General features: G+C 42.8%; 2 protein-coding genes across 6 annotated transcripts in view; one reads left to right on the top strand and one right to left on the bottom strand.

Moving 5' to 3' along the window:
- LOC116737674 (scavenger receptor cysteine-rich type 1 protein M160-like) overlaps window positions 1-27,333 on the top strand; it is a 39,249-nt gene extending 11,916 nt beyond the window's left edge. Inside the window, exons 7-9 of one of the 2 annotated variants that reach the window (XM_032591015.1) lie at window positions 25,251-25,580; window positions 25,783-25,868; window positions 25,945-27,333. In XM_032591015.1, coding sequence (XP_032446906.1) covers window positions 25,251-25,580; window positions 25,783-25,868; window positions 25,945-26,037 — 509 coding nt within the window. In that variant the 3' untranslated portion in view covers window positions 26,038-27,333. Of the gene's footprint in view, window positions 1-25,250; window positions 25,620-25,782; window positions 25,869-25,944 lie in introns of both variants that reach the window. The other variant, XM_032591012.1, reaches the window with a different exon arrangement.
- On the bottom strand, window positions 5,791-16,755 carry LOC116737671 (scavenger receptor cysteine-rich type 1 protein M130-like). Of its 4 annotated transcripts, none has more exons than XM_032591008.1 (9): window positions 16,405-16,755; window positions 11,529-11,738; window positions 9,934-10,242; window positions 9,558-9,857; window positions 8,549-8,857; window positions 8,173-8,472; window positions 7,542-7,871; window positions 7,254-7,333; window positions 5,791-7,177 (listed from the first exon to the last, which is right to left on the bottom strand). In XM_032591008.1, the coding sequence occupies exons 1-9, from the start codon at window positions 16,448-16,450 to the stop codon at window positions 7,085-7,087; spliced, it is 1,977 nt and encodes a 658-aa protein (XP_032446899.1). In that variant the 5' UTR covers window positions 16,451-16,755; the 3' UTR covers window positions 5,791-7,084. The 4 variants fall into 4 exon arrangements, with proteins under 4 accessions (XP_032446899.1, XP_032446896.1, XP_032446898.1 ...); XM_032591005.1 differs by having other exon boundaries at window positions 6,841-7,177; window positions 7,254-7,339; window positions 7,503-7,871; XM_032591007.1 differs by having other exon boundaries at window positions 6,841-7,177; window positions 7,254-7,339.
- Window positions 27,334-27,767: the final 434 nt, after the last annotated feature.

Below are 27,767 nucleotides of genomic sequence, written 5' to 3'. Positions count from 1 at the left end.
CTTGGTTCCTAAAATGAGTGCCGTTGTCTGATCTTACCTTCTCTGGAAATCCATGGGTCGGAATGTAATGATTGATCAGACACTTTATGACAGTTTTGCTGTCCTTTTTTTTGCTGGCCACGCCTCTGGCCAGCCCGAATATGCATCCACACACATTAATACATACGTGTATCCTCTAACGGGTGTTATCATGTCTGTAAAATCAATAATAATTTCTTTACCCGGTTGTGTAGTCCAAGGGAAATGTCCCACTGGTGGTCTGATAGTTGGTTTTGCATTGTGTTGTCCACAAATTTCACATGATCCTTGACCATGTCCCTCAAAAATGGATGCCACCAGTGCTCTAGGCAATACCTACATGTCCGAGTCCGTGAGCTTCCTGAAGAACCTGGATTCTCATATTTGGAGGGAGAATTACTTTACCATTCGGTCCCCGCCAGAGTCCCTCATTGCAGATGGCACCTCTTGCTTTCCAGACAGATCGTTCTTCAGGTGACACGCCTTTCTGATGAAAAATAATTTTCTCCAGGTGATTCTGTTCCATCTGCTCAATTTCAGTACTTACCATCAAAAGAGATGGCAGGTATCCAGCTGCCCTTTTAGCGGCCTCATCCGCGGCCGCATTTCCTGCTGCAACTCTGGTCTTGCTCTGATCATGTCCCTTGCATTTAATCACAGCAACAGATTGAGGCAACAGCAATGCCTCCGCCAATTCTTTCATTTCAGTTTCATGTTTTATGGGCTTTTGTGCTGCAGTTATAAATCCTGCTCTGAGCCACTGAGGAAGTTCCACATGTACGGCACTAGCCACATAGGCTGAATCACTATATAGATTCACCCTCATTCCCTCAGCTAATTTCAGTGCTTCAATCATTGCTTTCACTTCTGCTCTCTGTGCCGATTGGGCACCCTGCAGCCTTTCTGCCCTCAAAACGTGAAACTCACTGCCCAAATCTTCCACTATAGCATATGCTGCTCTCAATCCATCTGTATCATGTTTAAAACAGCAACCATCTGTATAAAAATGTCTCACATCTTCACCTCCTAAAGGAGAAGCTTGTAGGTCAGGTCTTATTTTTTCTTCCTTTTGTACTATCTCCTCACAGTTATGTGGCTCTCCTTCTTGCATCCTGTCAGCCATATTCACTCCGTTATGTACAAAAGTTATATTAGGTGATTCCAGAATTTTGCTCAATTTTTGTTGTCTCAATGTTGTCAATGTGAAATGTTGTGAATTCACATATGCTACCACACTGTGTGATGTCATAACCTGCAATGGATGACCCATCACAATGTGTGCTATTTTTTGAATCATTTTTCCTACACCTGCGGCATGTCTTGTACACGCCGGATGTCTTTTTTCCATAGGATCTAGCATTGCGCTGACATATTGGAGAATTTTCCTCTCACCCCCTTTTTTTCTGAAACAGAACGGCATTCACCGTCAGTTCTGTTACAGAAACATCCAAATAGAATTGTAAAGTATAGTCCGGAATAGCCAACTGCGCTGCAGCAGCCAATTGTTGTTTCAGAGAGATAAAAGCATCTTCTGCCTCCATAGTTCAAGTCAGAGCATGGCTGAGCTTACGAATCCCATGCTCTCTGACTAATACCCGTAAGGCACAGGTGTCAAAGTCCAGTCCTCAAGGGCCGGTGTCCTGCAGTTTTTAGATGTGCCACAGGTACAAAACACTGGAATGAAATGGCTTAATTACCTCCTCCTTGTGTAGATCAGTTCTCCAGAGCCTTAATGACCTAATTATTCTATTCAGGTGTGGTGCAGCAGAGGCACATCTAAAAGTTGCAGGACACCGGCCCTTGAGGACTGGAGTTTGACACCACTGCCGTAAGGGGTCCGTCAGTCCAGTATAGTTAGGAAAATAGTTCCTACTATATCCAGTCAATCCAAGAAAAGACAACATGTCCTTCACCGTACGTGGTTTGGGGTGATTGAGAATTGCAGATTTATGACTGGCCGACATCTGAGTGCCTGTCCCAGTGATAATCCGCCCCAAAAAGGAAACTTGCTTCCTAGCAATTTGAAACTTAGATCTGCTCACTTTAAAACCCCTGTCGGCTAGGTGCGACAACAATCGTCGCGTGCCCTCAATACAAGACTCCAACGTCTGTGCTGCCAGCATGAGGTCATCGACATACTGAATCAGGGTCACACCTTCTGGTAACAAACAGTCCGCTAACTGTTGTTTCAAAACTTGATTAAAAAGCCCTGGGGAGAGAGCAAAACCCTGAGGCAGATGTGTATATCTCAGCTGCTGACCCCTGTAGGTGAAAGAAAACACATCCCTACATTCCTCAGCCAATGGGAGACAAAAGAAAGCATTAGCAAGGTCCACACAGGAGAACCAAGTCTGAGAGGGATCAAGGTTAGTTAATGCAACATGAGGATTAGGTACTGGCACCGTAGGGGTCAATAAAACAGAATTAATTGCCCTAAGATCATGTGCCATGCGGTATTTACCTGTCCCCTTCTTTTCCATTGGTAAAATAGGAGTGTTCCAGGAGGAGGTGGAAGATTCTAACACACCTGCCTCCAGAAGACCCCCAATAGTTTCTGCAATTCCCTCCTCTGCCGCCCGCCTATGAGGATACTGTGACCTCCAAATAGGAGGGCCCGGTTGTAGATCAAAAGTGACGGGTGTGACATCAACAAGCCCCACATCAGTGGGACCCGTTGCCCACAAACACTCTGGCAGAGAAGTCAACATTGCAGCCGCAGTTGGATGATCAGTCAACTCCCTGCCATGGTGTCTAGGAAGTTGAACATGTTCCAGAACTACAGAGTCCACAGCCGAACACTTTTATTTTGTACGTGTTTGTAGAAGGAGAGAAAGAGAGGTCAGGAGCAACAGTAGTCTGCCAGTCTGAAACTGCAAGGGAGCGTTTTACCACGCCCCCCAACTCCATGGCCTGATGGCCAGGATGCAGAGCCAAAGAAATATGTGGAACTGCTTCATCATGCATCTTATACCAGAACAACTGATCCTGAGTCAGATTAACTGCAGCAGCAACACCCTCCGGTGCCACATAAATGTCCTGTGAAAACACAGTCCAGTCACGACCGGCTAAATGCGCCTCAAACTGCTCCTAGAACCATTCAGTCTTGTCTCGGTCGTAAAACAAAGTGACATGAGGAAAATCAGGAGTTGGCCCATACGGTGCAAGCTCTTGGATCCAGGGTTTCCAAAGCAGAAAACAGGACAGGATCCCAGCATGGTCAGTCATCTCTGGCTGTAAAAGACCCCAGTATATGTCAGCTAGGTGCTCCTCAGATTGTTGGAGCAAAAATTGTCCATGTGTATATACTTGAGAACAGGCATGGGAAGATCCATCAGGAAAGGTGACAAGTCGTCCATCAGGTCCACACAAAATAGTCGCCCCCAGAGCAATCAACAAGTCTCTCCCTAATAAGTTCACGGGAGATGAGGGGGAACACACAAAAGGATGTGTCACTCTTTGTCTGCCCACAACTGTGTGCAAAGGTGTGGAGATAGGCAGAGTTTGTTTCACCCCAGAAAAACCAACCACGGATATTGTCCGATCAGAAAGTTTTTGCAAAGGCATGACAACATTCATGGTGGAATATGTTGCTCCTGTATCCACCAAAAATGGCAATGTTTGTCCATCGACTGTCACATCAATCAGGGGATCTGCCAAAGCTCCCTGATACAGGTTCTTCTCCGGGGTGTGTCAATATTCTCCAGCCTGAAAGTACTGTCCAGGATGTTGCGGAAGTAATGCAGCATTCGGAGGTTGTTGTGGCATCAGGTCCGGCAACGCACCATCTTGTGCAGGAACCGGTGTATAGTGAGGGCACTGCTGAACCCAGTGACCCTCCTCGCCACAATAAAAACACCTGTCTCTGCGTCTCAAGCCTCGTGCACCCCTTCCTCGCACACCTGACCATGCGGGCGCTCTCCTTCCTCCCCCACACCACCCTGGAACACCAGACTGCCAACGTGGAGCTACGTACAAGTGCGGACCAGGTTGTGCCACTGCAACAGGAGCCTGAGCCGGAACAGGAATTGATTGAGCAGCAGCTGTTAACATAGCTTTAGCCTCCTTCTGTTCCTGTTTTGCAAGATGAAGTTTCTGTCTAGCTTCATCTAATTGAAGCTTCAGTAATTGTTTCTTAAAATCTTCCTGCTCCTTCTCCGCCTCTCTCTCCTCATCCTGAGAAATCTGCAAATTATGCAACAAATGCAACTCCCATTTTGCATGGTCACAAGATTTCAACTTCGGGTTTTTCCTCATTAAAGCAGCGACAGAGGGAGGGACACCATTCAAAACAGCTTGGCGGAAATGTTCCCTCATTAATGTTGCACCAGTTTTATGAACCCCAGTTTGTCGTCTCCAGATGTCTAAGGCGTTATCTAAAAATACTTTTGGGTGCTCTTTGGAATCCCAGAAAATTTTAGGAATAAGTGAGAGAGACACAGGGGGAAATATGTCCCTTAAAAGAATTTTGGAAGTTTGTGTATTCAGGTAGCTTGGGCTTGGATCAGCCCGGAGATTTTGACTCATCTCCAGTGGACTTATAATTGGTGTATCACTCGTGGAAAATAAAGGACTAAGAGCAGGTTGAATCACCTTTTCTGTGGTAGATTAAAGGACTAATAGTGAAGTTGGGAAAATGATGCATCTTACATTCTTGTAGCCGGCGCCTGATTTTCTATTTTTATTTTTATTTTCTTCTCTGTCTTTTACATTTGTCTGAAACTGTGTTTTGTGTTCTCTGTATTTCTCTGTTTGTGGCGAGTTTTTTGAGCTTGCTGCCGTGGAGTGTGGTGTTTGAATCTGCAGAGCTCTGTGTGTGTGTGTGTGTGCTGATTGCTCAGAGCGGAACGCTGTGTTTGAAAAGCGCTGTTTGTGCGGATTTGAGTTGATTTTTGCTGCATTTTTATTGTAAAGTTATTATGGACACTGAGTTTAAATGCAAATGCTTGGATGTGTTGTACGAGTGCATATGGAAGTGTTGAAGTGCAAAAACAAAGACAAACGAGGGGAGCTGAGGCCTGGCAACAAAACACCACAAGCGTCAAGCGGCAGATTGGACGCCGAAGGCGACCCAGAAGGTGGAGACAGCCAGGTTCAAATACTCTGCGCTCCAAATCAACGGATCAGAAACACCTGCAAAGGGGAGGAGCACAAAGACAGACAAAAACAACACCTGCAGCCCAGCCCTTAAGGCCCAGGGCCGTAACACTCCCCTACTAGAGTTTTTACATTAATCTTGGTTCAACCACAGCCTGAGCCTGTCCTTGTAAAAAAATAATAAATTTAGCTCATCCCAGTAAAAGTTTGAAACCATTTTTTTGCCCAATGATGAAAGTTATTAAGGTTCTTATGGGTCCTGTTGGTCAGAAGTACTGGGAATGAGACTTCAGACTCCCCTCATTCAACTAGGACAGGGATGAGCAATCCTGGTCCTCGAGGGCCGGTGTCCTGCAACCCTGGTCCAACACACTTAAATCCAATAGGTGAATCACGTCCTAAGTGCAGTCAAGTTCTCCAGAATCCTGCTGATGACCTCATTACTGGACTCAGGTGTGTTGAAGTAGAGATACATCTAAAAGTTGCAGGAGACTGGCCCTCCAGGCCTGGAGTTGCCCACTACTGAACTAGGAGGTGGCCTGAAGTTTATCTCCTTTGGCTGGTCGATGCATCCGATCTCCCGTCGCCCTCGACCTCTCCAACTCGCCGGATCCTGTTTGTGGTTGAAATGATCTTTAACAGACTGAGGAAAAACGATCAAAAACCAGAGAGAATATATAAATTCTTTGTCAATATTTATTTGAAGGCTTTACAGCATTTGGAGTCTCTGCTCACTGAACACAGTCAGGAGAAAGAGCCTCGAGCAAAACACAGCATATTGTTTTATAGGAAAGGATTCATTAAATTCACACAGTTTAACAATCTATTTAGCTACAAAACTGACTGCAAGCATATGCATTTTCTGTCATAAAGCATATTAAACATTTAAGGATGTCATAAGAATGCAAAGAAGAAAATATTCTACAACTTTCTAATAATACAGAGTTCAGAGAAACAGCTTCAGAAGACTTTCCCATGAGCACATGCTTTACACAAGAATCATAACACTGTTATGCACTGATTCACTCATAATCATAGTAACTATAAAATGTTCCATCCCATCTGCAAGCTAAGCAGACATATAGCCTACATGTTTGTTGCTACATGTACTTGGTCTGCCAGTCACCAGAACCTCATTATTCACACAGAGAGATTTTCTCTCCTTTAAAAATCTGTTGAAATACTAATTATATGCATCCATGAATTTCAGGCAGTGAAGCTCGTTTACGGCGTATGCACTCTTTGTGTTGACTACGTAGTTAACTTTATCGTAGTAGGAGATCAGAGGCAGCTTGTTCACATCGTTTGATAAATTTTCCTTCTCCGTCTCATATGGGCCGATCTCGACGGCAGCCATTTTGTTCATGTATCTCTCTCACACATTGGTCAAGAGGGTCGGCATGTTTTCTTTGTGTTGGTCTCGGAGCCATGGGTCCACTATGCATTGGGCATGCACTTCCCTACTAAGATGGCGCAGATCACATCTGGTTCAGACTTGTGGGAACTGGATGTATTGGATGGGTTATCATGGAAGTGATGACATACACCACCTACAGGCAGGACAAAGTATTACAAGCCAGGATCAACTATATTACATTTGTCACACAATTCAACTAAGACAAGGACACAAGCTGGGTTCATGGCCTGATGGAATTGGCTACCTGACCTTTGACCTCAAATATCCTATCATATGTTATCCTTGCAAGGTTGATGAAGATCAGATTTCGATGAAGTGGGTTTTCTGTTATATTTTGTTTGTTGAATGTTTTGTTTTGTGTTCCCTTCTTATATAAGTTTAACTTAAGTAGGTTTAGTCCAGATACAAATTTCTGAATGTTGAACTTCCTTCCTGCTGCAGGAGCACAGAGACATTTTATCATAGATACATAGACGGATAGATTTCCAGGAGTCTGAAACATGTCTCTGCTCCTTCCTGCGGATGTGAAATGAAGATCATTTTCTCCTGGTTCCTTCAGACTGCAGTCTCCTCCTCTAAGCTGCCTTCAGCTCTGGATCCTTCATCATGATGGTTGTTTTCTGGTCCAGACTTCTGGTTTCTCCTGGCCTGGAAACAGAGGATGGTTCAGCTTCAATGCAAGAACTTTCCCAACTGAACACATCATGCATGATACATGCAGTACCTTAAAGTAGAGGACCAGGACTGATCCCAGCAAACCCAGCAGGACGACAACCAGTCTGATGATCAAAGCAGTGGGAGAGGCTGAAACTGAATGAAACAGATTCAGGATCAGCTTTCATCATATGAGTCCAGCTAGAAAATAATCATATAGACCCTTGTTTTCATGCTGCCTGTAGATCTGATCATGAACATTAATATCCTCAATCCTCCTCTCTGACCTCATGAATGAGGCAGACAGCTGCTGGTTCACCTGAAGCAGAACTTTTCCTGATGGACTCCATGAGTTTACCTGAGACAGTGAGGTTGAGAGGCTGGCTGATAGAGGAGAAGTTATAGGAGAAAACGTAGACGTGGTAAACGCAGCGGTAGGTTCCTTGGTGGGCGTGGCCAGCAGCAGAGAACAGGAAGAGGGCGGAGTGATCAACAGCTGGCAGGGTCTGGTTCTGAGTGTAGTTAGAGGTGCTGAAGATGAGCTGGAAGGAGCCGCCTTCATACTGAGGTCTGATGGAGCACATGATGCTGAAATTTGAGCCAATGAGGAGCTCAGACCCCTGCTTTCTGCCTGTGGAGACCCCGTCAGTGGAGGAAGAGAGGAAGATGAGCGGCTCAACCAGCAGACCTGGGAACGCAGAGGAAACACAGAGACAACTGGATCTAATCTGAGGTGGAAAACAAGATGGCATGAATGAGAAAGAGACAGGAGCTGATCACAGAGTGGTTGCTATGGTTACTAGCATGTTTATACATGACTAGCACCTTTATGATACATATATAGTCTGTCAGTAATATTTAAACCAGTTTTAGTTTCTTTCTCCTCAAGGTTTCAGGTTCTTAGTTAAAGGTGACGGTTTCTCTGCAGACATCTGGAACCTGATGGAAGAAAAATTTTAAAAGAAATAAATATGAGAGTTCAGAGTTACCTGAGCAGATGATCTCATGCCTCTGATCATTGTTTTCATCATCAGGTAAACAGTTCTTTAATGCAGATCCTGACCAGAAACATTCAGAGCTGATCCACCAAACTGGTCTCTCTGAAGCTGCCTTTGAATTTCTTAGTGAAACAGCAGAACCACAGTCCAGTCCAGCACAAACTGCAGCAACTGAGTTCGTGTCCCAGTAACTAGAATAAACATCCACTGGTCTCCACTCTTCTTGATGTAACATCTCCAGTCTCCCGGCACATCGGCTGGCCTCTCCCAAAAACCTGATGTTGTCTCGATCTGAGCAGAGACAGAGAGTTCATTAATGAAGGAAGTGAAGCAGTGAACAGCAGCAGGTCTGCAGATCCTCCTCTACCTGAACAGGTGAGTCCAACAGCTTGACCAGGTGAGCAGCTGTTTCTACCTGAACTCTTCCTGCTGCTGCACTTCAGCAGAGCAGACTCACTGCCTTCACACTGGAACTCTCTGCTCCCCACTGGAGCCTCTGCTTCTCCATAGAGCGCCCCCTGGTGGACTGAAGGAGGCCCACAGCCAATCTCCCTGCAGACCACCTCTGCATCCTGCAGGTCAAAGTCTTTTTCACACACTGAGGACCACGACTGGTCGGTCTTCACCTCCAGTCTGCCTGAGCACCGGTTGGTCCCTTGAACCAGCCTGACTGAGTCTGTGGATGCAGAAAGAAAAAAGGTTTAAAATATTTCAGAACTTTATTTTTATAGATACACATGGAAACATCTCTGAGTTTGATAAAAATAAAGGCCAAGAAAACCAAACTAGAAAAACTCAGAGCATCAAAGGTGAAGTGAAACCGACTGTACCTGGAATTTTATCATTCATTTTTATTTCTGCTGAATTTATCAGATTTTTGGGACATAAACATGTTAATAAACTCACTAAATGTCAAACAAACTTTAAACTCTGTGAAATTGTTAATATTAAAGTTGAATTAAAAATAAATTTGGAAATACGGCTGAACAGCGCCCCCTAGTTCAGCCAGGCCAACAAACATAACAAACAAAAGGTTTTCCTGCTATTTTCACTAAAAACAGTAAGTCCACCATTTTGGATCAAAATTTAATTTTCTGTTAATTTTCATGTTTTGAAAATGTCTGATTTCCTTGAACTCCTCCTGGGATTTTGATGCATCGACTTCAAAGCAGCAGAGATTAAAAGTTATTAAAATAATGAGTTTTTGTTCATCTATGTGGCTAAACTGAAAACTTTATCTGGATATTTAAATTATTTTAGTTTCCCTCTCCTCAAGGTTTCAGGTTCTTAGTTAAAGGTGACGGTTTCTCTGCAGACATCTGGAACCTGATGGAAGAAACATTTTAAAATAAATAAATATGAGAGTTCAGAGTTACCTGAGCAGATGATCTCATGGCTCTGATCACTGTGTCTACCATGAGGTAAACATTTCTTTAATGAAGATCTTGACTGGAAACAGTCAGACCAGATCCACCAAACTGGTCTCTCTGAAGCTGCCTTTGAATTTCTTGCTGAAACAGCAGAACCACAGTCCAGTCCAGCACAAACTGCAGCAGCTGAGTTCATGTCCCAGTAACCATCCCGAACATCCACTGGTCTCCACTCTTCTTGATGTAACATCTCCAGTCTCCCGGCACATCGGCTGGCCTCTCCCACCAACCTGATGTTGTCTTTATCTGAGGAGAGACAGAGAGTTCATTAATGAAGGAAGTGAAGCAGTGAACAGCAGCAGGTCTGCAGATCCTCCTCTACCTGAACAGGTGAGTCCAACAGCTTGACCAGGTGAGCAGCTGTTTCTACCTGAACTCTTCCTGCTGCTGCACTTCAGCAGAGCAGACTCACTGCCTTCACACTGGAACTCTCTGCTCCCCACTGGAGCCTCTGCTTCTCCATAGAGCGCCCCCTGGTGGACTGAAGGAGGCCCACAGCCAATCTCCCTGCAGACCACCTCTGCATCCTGCAGGTCAAAGTCTTTTTCACACACTGAGGACCACGACTGGTTGGTCTTCACCTCCAGTCTGCCTGAGCACCGGTTGGTCCCTTGAACCAGCCTGACTGAGTCTGTGGATGCAGAAAGAAAAAAGTTTCTTCAACATTTTCACTGAATTTGGTTCCAGTTTGTTCAGCAAAGCACCAATACAGAGCAGACTCTGTGTGGAGGAACCAACCAACTAGTGGAGAACGGGTGGAGAGGGGAGCTGGGCAGAGTTTTGTTATTTTTAAATCTACTGTTTAATATTCTTTGCACTTTTAGCATCTGCTTATACTGCAGGCCGGCCCTGGAGATGGGTGGGAAAAAAACTTAAGATAAAAACACAGAGAAAATTACACTACAACATCACAAAGAACCTATGAATTATCAATTATTAATATTTCATCCTTGTCTTCTACAAAGCAAATGTGAGGACAGATTTAATCACAGAATAATAGAAAACTATCATCTTTTTACACTTTAAACTTAATTTGTGGAGGAAGTTCAATATTTGATCAGCTTCTTCTCAATGACATTGAGGTTTTTATAACCCAGAATCTGCTCCACTGGTTCCCCTTTAATCTAATCAAACTTCATTAAATCACTAACCTGGTAAAAACCAGCCACTCTGTAACTACACTTTGATTCATCCAGAGAGTCTGGACTGTGTTGAGCTTTTAAATTTCACCCAGTTGCTAACGTTTGTCCATGACATGCAATGCACCAGATCCACACTAAGAAGTTTACTGGAAGTTTCCTGGGCTGTAAACATGTAGAAAAAATCAATTACCAAGCACTGTTAGATGGAATCACTCAATCAGGTTTACTAGCATATTGTGCACAATACAGAGAACATATAAGAGGATCAATAGTGAAACATTTCCGATTGAAAACTCTTTCAGGCAGAGACAGCAGGAGTTTTATACCAAGGCTGAGGAAGAGACGCTCTGGTTCTCATGCAGCTGCAGGAAAACATCTCCCAACCTTGTGCTTGCAACCCAAACAGCTTCATTTGGTGAGAATCACTAGCATTTAGAATGAAGACAATACAACCAGCAGATATTACCTTACAATAATTTGTCCTCCACAAAACAGAGAAGAGCCGTTAAAGTTAATTCAATATTTGGAAGTGTGGCCACCATGGACTGAACTTCCTCCACTGTATTGCTAAAACTACAGAGACTATGTTTCTAAAATAACAGAAAATAAATCATTGTTCAAACTTCTCCTTCTGTTCGCTGATTGGTCCGGTAGAAAATCTACCAGAGTGAATCCAGGTGAAGTGGAAGAAGCCCAGACTGAGCTGGAAGTGAGAATTTTTTTACAGTGGAGTTGGAAGCAGAACAGGAAGGCAATGGCCAGGATATGAAATCACCTGAACAGACGATCTCTACATTGCCGTCTTTATCTTTTTGTAACGACACCACAGATCCACAGTGGAGCTGTCTGCAAGCTCCAGCTGCTGATGTAAAGTTATAGTTCCAGTTCCAATATGTCACTGGTTTCCAGTCTCCCAGATCCTTCTTCTCCAGTCTGCCAACACAGCGACTCCTTCCTGCTACCAGTCTGAGTTCATCAGACAGCGCTGGAAGAAACAACATTTACATGTTGGGTTACAAAAAGCAAAGACAGATTCAGGATGTGTTGACAGGATCCTGTTGATCGTGTTTATTTGATCTTCTCTTGTTTCTTCCTCCTGTTAGAGGCAGAGCTATCATGGATGGTTCTGATCAAAGCATCTTTATGTTGGAATGGCCTAGTTAAAGCCCAGACTTTAATGTTATTTACACTCTGTAGTAAGACCTGAAATGTTTCTTATTATTCACCTTTTCTACCCATTTATATTTTATGTCTTTCCTGAAACCAACCAAAGTCAAATTCATTGTTTTTGTGTAAAAAGTTGTCAAATCCAACAGATTCTGATTCTGAATGCAGAGCAATCAGAATCAGAGCAGCTCATCTAACCTTGTAGATGAGCTGGTAGATAACTTCCATCGTAAAATTTCAGATGTCATTGATTTCTTTGCCTAAATTAAAGTGAAGGTCGTGTCTGGTAGGAACAAACCTCCATGGAAAAATGTTCAAACATTTAGATCTGCAAGACAATTTAGCCGTAGGGCCGAACGTAAATGGAGTAAAACTCAACTTTGTTTATTATGAAATCTATTAAGAAAGACTGTGAAGCTATCACTCCACACTAAAACATAAAAAGGAAACATTCTTTGCAGAAATCATAAACAAAAACATGAACAATGATTGAGCTTTATTTGCCACAGTTGACAGGCTGACAAACCACCTGACCTGCAATCAAACTCGGCCTGCAATGAATTTGCCAAATACGCTGCAAAGAAAATTAAAAATATTAGAGCAGGCATGTCAAACATACGGCCCGCGGGCCGGACCCGGCCCGTTGGATGATTTAATCCGGCCCGGCATAAATTTCTGAGTATGTCAAAAAAAAAAGCGAGTCTCTAGCTCATTTCTATCAAAAATTGTGATTTTTTAAAAATAAATACAAACCAAATGCTCCCTCCGGCCGCTAGAGGGCAGTAAATGTGTAAAAGCGCTCACGTCCAGCATGTGGCACTGATACGAGTTAGTAACAGGATGTAAACATTCGCAATGTGATGCGTCCAAGTAAAAATAAACTGGCAATCTTACTTCACCATTCACCACTACTAAACAAGTTATCGGTCAACACACCCTTCCCAAAATGGCACTGTCAAAAAAAAGAAAAGTGGACACAGAATGCAGAGGGTTCCAGGAAAAATGGACTGAGAAGTATTTATTCACGGAAGTGAACGCAAAACCAGTGTGCTTGGTATGTAATCAGCAAGTTGCAGTATTCAAAGAGTTTAATATTCGGCGCCACTATGAGACTCATCATAAAGAAAAGTTTGACCACTTGAATGGACAAATAAGGAAAGACGAGATAAACAAATTGGTCGCTGGTCTGAAGAAACAGCAGTCTACTTTTACACGCAGCCGCGATATTTCTGATGAGGCTGTAAGAGCCAGCTACATTATTGCCAACGAGCTAGTGCAGGCATCCAAGCCATTTTCTGATGGGGAGTTTGTAAAAACATGCATGCTGAAGGCTGCAGAAGTCGTGTGCCCTGAAAAGCGACCTGCTTTTGCCAATATTAGTCTAACAAGGAACACTGTCGCAGATCGGGTGACAGAACTCTCAAGTGACTTGAGCAGCCAACTGAAAGAGAAAATCAAGTCATTTATCGCATTTTCAATTGCAATAGATGAGAGTACCGATGTCACAGATATTGCTCAACTGGCCATATTCATTAGAGGTGTTGATGAAACTTTGACCATCACCGAGGAGCTTCTTGAAATGGTGCCTATGAATAACACCACAACAGCAGATGACATTTTCAGCGCTCTCGTTGGCGCGCTGGACAAGGTGGGAGCGGACTGGTCCCGTGCCGTGAGCCTGGCTACCGACGGTGCGCCATCAATGATCGGGAGAAAGGCAGGCGTTGCCACAAAATTCCGTGACAAAGTACAGACTGCAAATGGAGGACAAGAGTTTTGGATATTTCATTGCATTTTACATCAGGAGGCGTTATGTTGTAAAACACTGCAAATGGACCATGTTATGAGTGTGGTTGTGAAAACTGTCAATTTCATCAGAGTGCGCGGGCTAAATCACCGTCAGTTTGACACATTTCTCAGTGATAATGACATTCATGCTGGCCTACCATACCACACTGACGTGCGGTGGTTAAGCAGAGGTGCAGTACTTAAGCGCTTCTTTGAGCTACGAGGGGAAATTGGACAGTTCATGGAGAAGAAGGGATGCCCAGTAAAGGAACTTAAATGCAAGGAATGGGTGCAGGATCTTGCGTTCATGGTTGATATTACACAACACTTGAATACACTTAACACTAAATTGCAGGGCCGTAACAGAGTTGTCACTCAATATTACGACAGCATAAGTGCGTTCAAGATGAAACTGTCACTGTGGGAGACGCAGCTATCCAACGGTGACACCGCGCATTTCTCTTGTCTCACAGCTGTGCGTCCGGAGGCACCGGGCCGTCCCGATAATGATTTGGATAAATATAAAGATAACATAACAGATTTGCTGCAAGAGTTTGAGCAGAGGTTTCAGGTATTCGGTGAACTTCAAAACAAATTTGGCTTTTTTCGCTTGCCATTTACAGCGAAGCCTTCTGATATGCCAGCTGACATTCAACTCGAGCTTATTGACTTGCAGTGCGATTCCGCTATGAAGGATAAATTTAGGTCAGTGGGATTGGATACGTTTTATCAATATCTCGTGCCAGGTTACCCCAAATTAACAGCCATGGCTGCAAAGGTTCTATCCATGTTTGGGACTACTTATCTTTGTGAACAGGTGTTTTCGGTAATGAATAATAATAAAACAAAGCAGCGCTCAAGGTTAACAAATAAACACTTGAATGACATTGTTAAATGTGCTGCTACTCAGGATTTGACACCTAATATCGATGCACTTGTGAAGGCAAAAAGATGCCAAGTTTCAGGAGCCAGCAGCAGCAAGTAGACTGCAGGAGTGCATTGAGAGAGAGAAAAAAAAGTGGGATGACACAAAATTTGTTTGCACTCGTGAATACAGATAATTAAAAATAAGATTCATCTGATTTCATATTAAAGACAATTGATATTGTGCAGTTTGTTCTCAGCTTCAGTAGGCCCAGCCTAGTAGTTTGATCTGACGTAGTCTAATCTTATTGCCCATGCACTGCACTTTTTGTATTTACTTCAAAGCAGTATGACAATTAAGGCGAAAATATTTTTTTCATAGCTCCCACTTGAGTTTGTTATTGTGGTGAGTTGGTTCAGGTGTAAAACTGCATTCAATCAACTGTTAAAATAAACCAGTTAACACTTTCATACCCAAACATGAAAATCATTTTTTTCCATTGTTTGTTGAATAAATGTGTTGTGCTCAGAAAAGATCCCTTGTCATCTATAATTATAATATGTAGGGTAGGCCACAAATGTAGGCTGAATGATAACACATAGTACTGAAAAACAAAGCTAAATATTTGGAGTTGACATTCTTTTACTGATCCGGCCCACCTGAGAACAGAAAGTCTGGATCCGGCCCCAGAGTCAAACTGAGTTTGACATGCCTGTATTAGAGGGTCAACATTCACTGCCACACAAAATCTAATATGGATGCTATGCCCAAAGATAATAACACCCACAACTTTTCTTCAGAAAGTCCTGCCTGTCATTTCATCTGATCTGATTCAAATATTAAACTCTTTGCTCTCATCAGGTTTTTTCCCCCAGCAGTTTTCAAACCACCGATATAAAAAATAAAACGATCTGAACAAATCATTACTGCAGAATTACAGGCCGATCTCCAACCTTTCATTCATCAGCTAAATTATTGAAAAGCTGTTTCAACAATTAACTCTGCAAAACAACCGAAACTCTGAGTTCCTTTAAATCTGGACTAAAAACCCAGCTGGTCAGATTTGCTTTAGAAACATAATAAATGAAACACTGAACAACATTTTGATGTGTAACGACGACACTTTGACAAAATGTACTGTTTACTGGTTTACTGTGTGGTGTCTTTAGGACTTTTTGTGTTTTTATGACGTAAAGCACTTTGAACCGCCTTGGTGCTGAAATGTGCTTTACAAATAAACTGATCGATTGGTTGATTGATTCTAATCTGCAGCAGGCGAGTTCCACATCCTGCCTGAGACACTCCCACGTCAGACGGAGCTCAAACGTTTTCACCAACACAACCAGCGGTACCAGAAGCCGGTCCAATGACCGTGGTGCTACTTGGCTCGGTTGGCCAGCAAACGGGCCTGACCAGAACCTCATAGAGAACCTGTGGAGCCAAGAGGAAGATGAGAGAATTCATGCAGAAGGAGCCATTTTATGTGGCTCCACCTGTTTACTGCGCAGATTCAGCGCTGGTGCAGAGTTTCTGCAGCTTCTCCTTATCAATCAATCAATCAGATTTATTTTATAGCACATTTCAGCAACAAGGCAGTTCAAAGTGCTTTACATCATAAAAACACAAAAACCAACAATTCTTGATTTTATTGGCTCCTTAGCAGCAAGTAGACAATATAAACATCACTAACTGTGTAGCAGCAGCTCTATTATCTGAGACAAGAAACAGTTTCCAGTTTTTTGTTTGTAAAATTTAACATGTTTATCAGTCGATCATCTTTAATTTGAACTCTAGTGAATATTAGTGTTTTTGTTTGAAAGTGGAGTCCTACCTGAGCTGCAGAGACACAGAAGCAGCATCAGAGCTGTTTGGTCCATGTTTCCTCTGGATGTGGAGTGAAGCTTCGTCTCTTGATGTGATCAGGATGTGGCTCCAAACTCTGAACACTTCCTACTTTAAGCTTTTTTATCTGCTACTTCCTGAACGTCACAGTTCAGGTCTTTGGCTGCTTTCAGAGACAACGCCTCCTTCCTAGGAGCTCATCATGAAGATGGGTTCATACTGGGCCTACTGGGATTCAGGGTTTCACCAGTCTCTGTTGTTCCTGTGTTTAGTTCAGTCTTTGTTCTGCATGTGGCCGGAGTGGATCCAGGTGTGTGATCCACTGAAAGAGAACCTGATGTTGTTGGCAGCAGTAGCTCAGCTTCCCTCCAGGAAGGGTCACAGCTAAACAGAAATGAGCCCAGGTGTAGCTGCTATGAAGAGAAGAAACAGAGAGAGAACATAAACTTAATGTCAGCAAAAACTGCAGACATTCAAGGATGGAGAGCAGTAGGAGAAAGAAGCAGAGGAAGGAGAAGTGGTCAGTTTGTCCTCCAGGAGGATTGATGGAACATCTTCAGATTATAAATCTGGAACATCCATTTTCTGTTCACCCTTGTCCCTAATGGCTTACGGAGGATTGCCGGTGCCTATCTCCAGCTACGTTTCGGGCGAGAGGCGGGGGTCACCCTGGACAGGTCGCCCGTCTGTCGCAGGGCAACACATAGACATACAGGACAAACAACCATTCACACACACACTCACACCTAGGGAGAATTTAGAGAGACCAATTAACCTGACAGTCATGTTTTTGAACTGTGGGAGGAAGCCAGAGTACCCAGAGAGAACCCACGCAAACTCCATGCAGAAAGACCCCAGCCAGGGAATCGAACCCAGGACCTTCTTGCTGCAAGGCAACAGTGCTACCCACTGCGCCACTGTGCAGCCCCATTTTGTAATTATTTCCAATTGCATGTAGTTCAGCCTCTGTGTGCTGGCGTGAGCATGCTGAGTGATGCTAATCTGGATTGAAGCTTCAGCAACATTATCAGCTTTGTTGCAACATAACCAGGTTTTTCAGGGTAAATCTAAACTTTAGATCTTCAACTGGAAAAAGTTGTTTATTTCAAAGAGCTGAGATATTTTAGGCCCATTTAACTCAAAACATTTATTATTTAGAATATTAAACACTACCAGCCCCTTTATGTTGCTGCAGCAACATGCATTTATATCATAAAACAATGAATGAAGAGACATGAAAATCTAAAATATTAGCTGAACCTCTGAGGTTCTGACCCAAAATCTGAGCCCGGTTGGGCCAAAGTTACCTGTTTGATAGTCGGGTCGGGCTTCTGTGGTGCATTTTTAATAAGCCAGCAGGTTTTTTGGCATAGAAACCATAACTAATTGCTCCTTTGCACTAAATTCATTTCTACCTTCACAGTTTTTGTTAACACATATTTTTTGCATGTTTATCATCTTGGGATAGTATCACAGTTTCCGTCTGCTCTGGCTGACTCAATGTACTGAATGATGAAATATCCGTCACTAAGCAAAAAGTCACTGACTTCAAAATCCCCCAACAGATTAAACTAGAACTTCTGAGTTAAATTTTTATTCTTTTCTGTCATAATTAGCAGCAATTTCCACTAATCTATTAGTTGAGCTAATTTTTAGCTTAGCACTAAAGCTAAGTTAAACACAAAAATGAAAATTTTCTCATTTTGGTGGAAGTTTTTCCAAACAGTCAACCTGGAAAACTTCATTGCAGTCAGCTGACTTGCAGCATTAGATGGGGGAGGGGCATTGATGCTCTGCAGAAGAAAAGCAACAGCACAAAGCAAAATATTTGCTTTTGAAGCTGATTTTTAAAAATAACATCATCAGTAAACACAAAATACACCAAAAAACTTCATGTCATGGTTTAAAGTGTCTTTAATCCTATTAAACTTTGTACAAATCTGCAGATATAAAACACAAACATTCCTCTAAACCAGAGTAAACTTCTTCAGTTTTAACTCTAAATGTGTTTTTGTCAGGATCTGTGTTTTTCTGTGTTTTGAGTTTTCTGAGTCTCTGTGCCATCCTGTCTCCCCCTGATCATTCCCAGGTGTGTCTCGTTTCTGTGATTACCCTCTGTGTATTTAATGCCACCTGTGTGTCTGCGTCCTCGTCGGGTCCTTGTCGTTTGTTCGCTGTGTGGCCGTGTCCTTCTTGGCTCCAGTGCTACCGGTAGTGATGGTGAGATGAAGCCTCATGAGGCATTGAACCACTTGAGCCAACTGGTTCGAGAAAGGGTTAATTTCTTGAAGCTTCATCTGCACACGAAACCACCTACTGGCCAGGTGTATAATCACAGCCAGCTGTATCTTAACACGTGTGATGCATTGAATTTTGTCTATTAAGGCTCTTGGGAATGACGTCACAAAAGGTGTAGGACGAAATCATTTGTCTACATAAATTATGTATACACATATGTGTATAATAAAATATTGTTTGAATGTATTCTCTGTGTGTAATTATTCCCAAATTAGTAGTGTCATGTAATATGGCATGTTGTGTAATAATGTTTTTCTGTGACTCTAGAAAAATGGCATGGGCTTAATCAGGCAGAGGACAGTGAAATGCTTGTGGAACTTGGGAGGGGGCAGTGAATAGGCTAATGCTTGTGTAACTTGGATGATTTCATGCATTTTTATTAAGAAACAATTTCTCCACAGTTTTTGGTTTCAAACTATTTCTCTTTTTGGACACTACTTCTCCAGCCTTTGAAAAGACACGCTCACATGGCACAGATGATGCCGGGGTGCATAAATAAATAAGTGCAAGTTTGTACAGATTGGGGTACAGTGACCGATGATTAGCCCAGTACTCCAGGGGGTTCTCCAGCCTGCTCATGTTTGCCTCTGACAGGTAGCGCTGGACCAACTTTAATCTGTTGGGGGATTTTGAAGTCAGTGACTTTTTGCTTAGTGACGGATATTTCATCATTCAGTACATTGAGTCAGCCAACGCAGACGGAAACTGTGATACTATCCCAAGATGATAATCAGGCAAAAACATGTTTTAACTAAAGTTATGGAGGTAAAAAATGACATTTGTCCAATAGAGCAATTAGTAATGTCAGAAAACCTGCTGGCTTATTAAAAATGCACCACAGAAGCCCGACCCGACTATCAGACAGGTAACTTTGGTCCAACCGGGCTCAGATTTTGGGTCAGAACCTCAGAGGTTCAGCTAATATTTTAGATTTTCATGTCTCTTCATTCATTGTTTTATGATATAAATGCATGTTGCTGCAGCAACATAAAGGGGCTGGTAGTGTTTAATATTCTAAATAATAAATGTTTTGAGTTAAATGGGCCTAAAATATTTCAGCTCTTTGAAATAAACAACTTTTTCCGGTTGAAGATCTAAAGTTTAGATTTACCCTGAAAAACCTGGTTATGTTGCAACAAAGCTGATAATGTTGCTGAAGCTTCAATCCAGATTAGCATCACTCAGCATGCTCACGCCAGCACACAGAGGCTGAACTACATGCAATTGGAAATAATTACAAAATGGGGCTGCACAGTGGCGCAGTGGGTAGCACTGTTGCCTTGCAGCAAGAAGGTCCTAGGTTCGATTCCCGGGCTGGGGTCTTTCTGCATGGAGTTTGCATGTTCTCCCTGTGCATGCGTGGGTTCTCTCCCGGTACTCCGGCTTCCTCCCACAGTTCAAAAACATGACTGTCAGGTTAATTGGTCTCTCTAAATTCTCCCTAGGTGTGTGTATGCATTTTTGTTTGTCCTGTATGTCTTTGTGTTGCCCTGCAACAGACTGGCGACCTGTCCAGGGTGTACCCTGCCTCTCGCCTGGAATGTAGCTGGAGATAGGCACCGGCAATCCTCCGTAAGCCATTCTGTTAAGCCAAAGGGTTAACAGAAAATGGATGGATGGATGTTCCAGATTTATAATCTAAAGATGTTCCATCAATCCTCCTGGAGGACAAACTGACCACTTCTCCTTCCTCTGCTTCTTTCTCCTACTGCTCTCCATCCTTGAATGTCTGCAGTTTTTGCTGACATTAAGTTTATGTTCTCTCTCTGTTTCTTCTCTTCATAGCAGCTACACCTGGGCTCATTTCTGTTTAGCTGTGACCCTTCCTGGAGGGAAGCTGAGCTACTGCTGCCAACAACATCAGGTTCTCTTTCAGTGGATCACACACCTGGATCCACTCCGGCCACATGCAGAACAAAGACTGAACTAAACACAGGAACAACAGAGACTGGTGAAACCCCTGAATCCCAGTAGGCCCAGTATGAACCCATCTTCATGATGACCTGCTAGGAAGGAGGCGTTGTCTCTGAAAGCAGCCAAAGACCTGAACTGTGACGTTCAGGAAGTAGCAGATAAAAAAGCTTAAAGTAGGAAGTGTTCAGAGTTTGGAGCCACATCCTGATCACATCAAGAGACGAAGCTTCACTCCACATCCAGAGGAAACATGGACCAAACAGCTCTGATGCTGCTTCTGTGTCTCTGCAGCTCAGGTAGGACTCCACTTTCAAACAAAAACACTAATATTCACTAGAGTTCAAATTAAAGATGATCGACTGATAAACATGTTAAATTTTACAAACAAAAAACTGGAAACTGTTTCTTGTCTCAGATAATAGAGCTGCTGCTACACAGTTAGTGATGTTTATATTGTCTACTTGCTGCTAAGGAGCCAATAAAATCAAGAATTGTTGGTTTTTGTGTTTTTATGATGTAAAGCACTTTGAACTGCCTTGTTGCTGAAATGTGCTATAAAATAAATCTGATTGATTGATTGATAAGGAGAAGCTGCAGAAACTCTGCACCAGCGCTGAATCTGCGCAGTAAACAGGTGGAGCCACATAAAATGGCTCCTTCTGCATGAATTCTCTCATCTTCCTCTTGGCTCCACAGGTTCTCTATGAGGTTCTGGTCAGGCCCGTTTGCTGGCCAACCGAGCCAAGTAGCACCACGGTCATTGGACCGGCTTCTGGTACCGCTGGTTGTGTTGGTGAAAACGTTTGAGCTCCGTCTGACGTGGGAGTGTCTCAGGCAGGATGTGGAACTCGCCTGCTGCAGATTAGAATCAATCAACCAATCGATCAGTTTATTTGTAAAGCACATTTCAGCACCAAGGCGGTTCAAAGTGCTTTACGTCATAAAAACACAAAAAGTCCTAAAGACACCACACAGTAAACCAGTAAACAGTACATTTTGTCAAAGTGTCGTCGTTACACATCAAAATGTTGTTCAGTGTTTCATTTATTATGTTTCTAAAGCAAATCTGACCAGCTGGGTTTTTAGTCCAGATTTAAAGGAACTCAGAGTTTCAGTTGTTTTGCAGAGTTAATTGTTGAAACAGCTTTTCAATAATTTAGCTGATGAATGAAAGGTTGGAGATCGGCCTGTAATTCTGCAGTAATTATTTGTCCAGATCGTTTTATTTTATATCAGTGGTTTGAAAACTGCTGGGGGAAAAAACTTGATGAGAGCAAAGAGTTTAATATTTGAATTAGATCAGATGAAATGACAGGCAGGACTTTCTGAAGAAAAGTTGTGGGTGTTATTATCTTTGGGCATAGCATCCATATTAGATTTTGTGTGGCAGTGAATGTTGACCCTCTAATATTTTTAATTTTCTCTGCAGCGTATTTGGCAAATTCATTGCAGGCCGAGTTTGATTGCAGGTCAGGTGGTTTGTCAGCCTGTCAACTGTGGCAAATAAAGCTCAATCATTGTTCATGTTTTTGTTTATGATTTCTGCAAAGAATGTTTCCTTTGCATGTTTTAGTGTGGAGTGATAGCTTCACAGTCTTTCTTAATAGATTTCATAATAAACAAAGTTGAGTTTTACTCCATTTACGTTCGGCCCTACGGCTAAATTGTCTTGCAGATCTAAATGTTTGAACATTTTTCCATGGAGGTTTGTTCCTACCAGACACGACCTTCACTTTAATTTAGGCAAAGAAATCAATGACATCTGAAATTTTACGATGGAAGTTATCTACCAGCTCATCTACAAGGTTAGATGAGCTGCTCTGATTCTGATTGCTCTGCATTCAGAATCAGAATCTGTTGGATTTGACAACTTTTTACACAAAAACAATGAATTTGACTTTGGTTGGTTTCAGTAAAGACATAAAATATAAATGGGTAAAAAAGGTGAATAATAAGAAACATTTCAGGTCTTACTACAGAGTGTAAATAACATTTAGGTCTGGGCTTTAACTAGGCCATTCCAACATAAAGATGCTTTGATTAGAACCATCCATGATAGCTCTGCCTCTAACAGGAGGAAGAAACAAGAAAAGATCAAATAAACACGATCAACAGGATCCTGTCAACACATCCTGAATCTGTCTTTGCTTTTTGTAACCCAACATGTAAATGTTGTTTCTTCCAGCGCTGTCTGATGAACTCAGACTGGTAGCAGGAAGGAGTCGCTGTGTTGGCAGACTGGAGAAGAAGGATCTGGGAGACTGGGAACCAGTGAAATATTGGAACTGGAACTGGAACTTTACATCAGTAGCTGGAGCTTGCAGACAGCTCCACTGTGGATCTGTGGTGTCGTTACAAAAAGATAAGAGCAATGTAGAGATCATCTGTTCAGGTGATTTCATATCCTGGCCATTGCCTTCCTGTTCTGCTTCCAACTCCACTTTAAAAAAATTCTCACTTCCAGCTCAGTCTGGGCTTCTTCCACTTCACCTGGATTCACTCTGGTAGATTTTCTACCGGACCAATCAGCGAACAGAAGGAGAAGTTTGAACAATGATTTATTTTCTGTTATTTTAGAAACATAGTCTCTGTAGCTTTAGCAATGCAGTGGAGGAAGTTCAGTCCATGGTGGCCACACTTCCAAATATTGAATTAACTTTAACGGCTCTTCTCTGTTTTGTGGTGGACAAATTATTGTAAGGTAATATCTGCTGGTTGTATTGTCTTCATTCTAAATGCTAGTGATTCTCACCAAATGAAGCTGTTTGGGTTGCAAGCACAAGGTTGGGAGATGTTTTCCTGCAGCTGCATGAGAACCAGAGCGTCTCTCCCTCAGCCTTGGTATAAAACTCCTGCTATCTCTGCCTGAAAGAGTTTTCAATCGGAAATGTTTCACTATTGATCCTCTTATATGTTCTCTGTATTGTGCACAATATGCTAGTAAACCTGATTGAGTGATTCCATCTAACAGTGCTTGGTAATTGATTTTTTCTACATGTTTACAGCCCAGGAAACTTCCAGTAAACTTCTTAGTGTGGATCTGGTGCATTGCATGTCATGGACAAACGTTAGCAACTGGGTGAAATTTAAAAGCTCAACACAGTCCAGACTCTCTGGATGAATCACAGTGTAGTTACAGAGTGGCTGGTTTTTACCAGGTTAGTGATTTAATGAAGTTTGATTAGATTAAAGGGGAACCAGTGGAGCAGATTCAGGGTTATAAAAACCTCAATGTCATTGAGAAGAAGCTGATCAAATATTGAACTTCCTCCACAAATTAAGTTTAAAGTGTAAAAAGATGATAGTTTTCTATTATTCTGTGATTAAATCTGTTCTCACATTTGCTTTGTAGAAGACAAGGATGAAATATTAATAATTGATAATTCATAGGTTCTTTGTGATGTTGTAGTGTAATTTTCTCTGTTTGTTTTAAGTTTTTTCCCACCCATCTCCAGGGCCGGCCTGCAGTATAAGCAGATGCTAAAAGTGTAAAGAATATTAAACAGTAGATTTCAAAATAACAAAACTCTGCCCAGCTCCCCTCTCCACCCGTTCTCCACTAGTTGGTTGGTTCCTCCACACAGAGTCTGCTCTGTATTGGAGCTTTGCTGAACAAACTGGAACCAAATTCAGTGAAAATGTTGAAGAAACTTTTTTCTTTCTGCATCCACAGACTCAGTCAGGCTGGTTCAAGGGACCAACCGGTGCTCAGGCAGACTGGAGGTGAAGACCAACCAGTCGTGGTCCTCAGTGTGTGAAAAAGACTTTGACCTGCAGGATGCAGAGGTGGTCTGCAGGGAGATTGGCTGTGGGCCTCCTTCAGTCCACCAGGGGGCGCTCTATGGAGAAGCAGAGGCTCCAGTGGGGAGCAGAGAGTTCCTGTGTGAAGGCAGTGAGTCTGCTCTGCTGAACTGCAGCAGCAGGGAGAGTTCAGGTAGAAACAGCTGCTCACCTGGTCAAGCTGTTGGACTCACCTGTTCAGGTAGAGGAGGATCTGCAGACCTGCTGCTGTTCACTGCTTCACTTCCTTCATTAATGAACTCTCTGTCTCTGCTCAGATCAAGACAACATCAGGTTGGTGGGAGAGGCCAGCCGATGTGCCGGGAGACTGGAGAAGATACATCAAGAAGAGTGGAAACCAGTGGCTGTTTGGTCTAGTTACTGGAACATGAACAAGAAATGATCAAGAAATTCAGAGGAAGCTTCAAAGAGACCAGTTTGGGGGATCTGGTCTTACTGTATGCAGTCAGGATCTGAATTAAAGAACTGTTTACCTTTGGATGGAAACAGTGATTGGAGCCATGAGCTCATCTGCTCAGGTAACTCTGAACTCTCATATTTATTTCTTTTAAAATGTTTCTTCCATCAGGTTCCAGATGTCTGCAGAGAAACCGTCACCTTTAACTAAGAACCTGAAACCTTGAGGAGAAAGAAACTAAAACTGGTTTAAATATTACTGACAGACTATAGATCTATCATAAAGGTGCTAGTAATCATGTATAAACATGCTAGTAACCATGGCAACCAGTCTGTGATCAGCTCCTGTCTCTTTCTCATTCATGCCATCTTGGTTTCCACCTCAGATTAGATCCAGTTGTCTCTGTGTTTCCTCTGCGTTCCCAGGTCTGCTGGTTGAGCCGCTCATCTTCCTCTCTTCCTCCACTGACGGGGTCTCCACAGGCAGAAAGCAGGGGTCTGAGCTCCTCATTGGCTCAAATTTCAGCATCATGTGCTCCATCAGACCTCAGTATGAAGGCGGCTCCTTCCAGCTCATCTTCAGCACCTCTAACTACACTCAGAACCAGACCCTGCCAGCTGTTGATGACTCCGCCCTCTTCCTGTTCTCTGCTGCTGGCCACGCCCACCAAGGAACCTACCGCTGCGTTTACCACGTCTACGTTTTCTCCTATAACTTCTCCTCTATCAGCCAGCCTCTCAAGCTCACTGTCTCAGGTAAACTCATGGAGTCCATCAGGAAAAGTTCTGCTTCAGGTGAACCAGCAGCTGTCTGCCTCATTCATGAGGTCAGAGAGGAGGATTGATGATATTAATGTTCATGATCAGATCTACAGGCAGCATGAAAACAAGGGTCTATATGATTATTTTCTAGCTGGACTCATCTGATGAAAGCTGATCCTGAATCTGTTTCATTCAGTTTCAGCCTCTCCCACTGCTTTGATCATCAGACTGGTTGTCGTCCTGCTGGGTATGCTGGGATCAGTCCTGGTCATCTACTTTAAGGTACTGCATGTATCATGCATGATGTGTTCAGTTGGGAAAGTTCTTGGATTGAAGCTGAACCATCCTCTGTTTCCAGGCCAGGAGAAACCAGAAGTCTGGACCAGAAAACAACCATCATGATGAAGGATCCAGAGCTGAAGGCAGCTTAGAGGAGGAGACTGCAGTCTGAAGGAACCAGGAGAAAATGATCTTCATTTCACATCCGCAGGAAGGAGCAGAGACATGTTTCAGACTCCTGGAAATCTATCCGTCTATGTATCTATGATAAAATGTCTCTGTGCTCCTGCAGCAGGAAGGAAGTTCAACATTCAGAAATTTGTATCTGGACTAAACCTACTTAAGTTAAACTTATATAAGAAGGGAACACAAAACAAAACATTCAACAAACAAAATATAACAGAAAACCCACTTCATCAAAATCTGATCTTCATCAACCTTGCAAGGATAGCATATGATAGGATATTTGGGGTCAAAGGTCAGGTAGCCAATTCCATCAGGCCATGAACCCAGCTTGTGTCCTTGTCTTAGTTGAATTGTGTGACAAATGTAATATAGTTGATCCTGGCTTGTAATACTTTGTCCTGCCTGTAGGTGGTGTATGTCATCACTGCCATGATAATCCATCCAATACATCCAGTTCCCACAAGTCTGAACCAGATGTGATCTGCGCCATCTTAGTAGGGAAGTGCATGCACAATGCATAGTGGACCCATGGCTCCGAGACCAACACAAAGAAAACATGCCGACCCTCTTGACCAATGTGTGAGAGAGAAATACATGAACAAAATGGCTGCCGTCGAGATCGGCCCGTATGAGACGGAGAAGGAAAATTTATCAGACGATGTGAACAAGCTGCCTCTGATCTCCTACTACGATAAAGTTAACTACGTAGTCAACACAAAGAGTGCATACGCCGTAAACGAGCTTCACTGCCTGAAATTCATGGACGCATATAATTAGTATTTCAACAGCTTTTTAAAGGAGAGAAAATCTCTCTGTGTGAATAATGAGGTTCTGGTGACTGGCAGACCAAGTACATGTAGCAACAAACATGCAGGCTACATGTCTGCTTAGCTTGCAGATGGGATGGAACATTTTATAGTTACTATGATTATGAGTGAATTAATGCATAACAGTGTTATGATTCTTGTGTAAAGCATGTGCTCATGGGAAAGTCTTCTGAAGCTGTTTCTCTGAACTCTGTATTATTATAAAGTTGTAGAATATTTTCTTCTTTGCATTCTTATGACATCCTTAAATGTTTAATATGCTTTATGAAAGAAAATGCATATGCTTGCAGTCAGTTTTGTAGCTAAGTAGATTGTTAAACTGTGTGAATTTAATGAAACCTTTCCTATAAAACAATATGCTGTGTTTTGCTCGAGGCTCTTTCTCCTGACTGTGTTCAGTGAGCAGAGACTCCAAATGCTGTAAAGCCTTCAAATAAATATTGACAAAGAATTTATATATTCTCTCTGGTTTTTGATCGTTTTTCCTCAGTCTGTTAAAGATCATTTCAACCACAAACATGATCCGGCGAGTTGGAGAGGTCGAGGGCGACGGGAGATCTGATGCATCGACCAGCCAAAGGAGATAAACTTCAGGCCACCTCCTAGTTCAGTGGTGGGCAACTCCAGGCCTGGAGGGCCGGTCTCCTGCAACTTTTAGATGTATCTCTACTTCAACACACCTGAGTCCAGTAATGAGGTCATCAGCAGGATTCTGGAGAACTTGACTGCACTTAGGAGGTGATTCACCTATTGGATTCAAGTGTGTTGGACCAGGGTTGCAGGACACCGGCCCTCGAGGACCAGGATTGCTCATCCCTGTCCTAGTTGAATGAGGGGAGTCTGAAGTCTCATTCCCAGTACTTCTGACCAACAGGACCCATAAGAACCT

This window comes from Xiphophorus hellerii, chromosome 18 (genome assembly GCF_003331165.1).
Source record: "Xiphophorus hellerii strain 12219 chromosome 18, Xiphophorus_hellerii-4.1, whole genome shotgun sequence".
Taxonomy (NCBI): domain Eukaryota; kingdom Metazoa; phylum Chordata; class Actinopteri; order Cyprinodontiformes; family Poeciliidae; genus Xiphophorus; species Xiphophorus hellerii.
The sequence above is the reverse complement of the archived record's forward strand: the minus strand, read 5'-3'. Positions and strand labels throughout refer to the sequence as shown.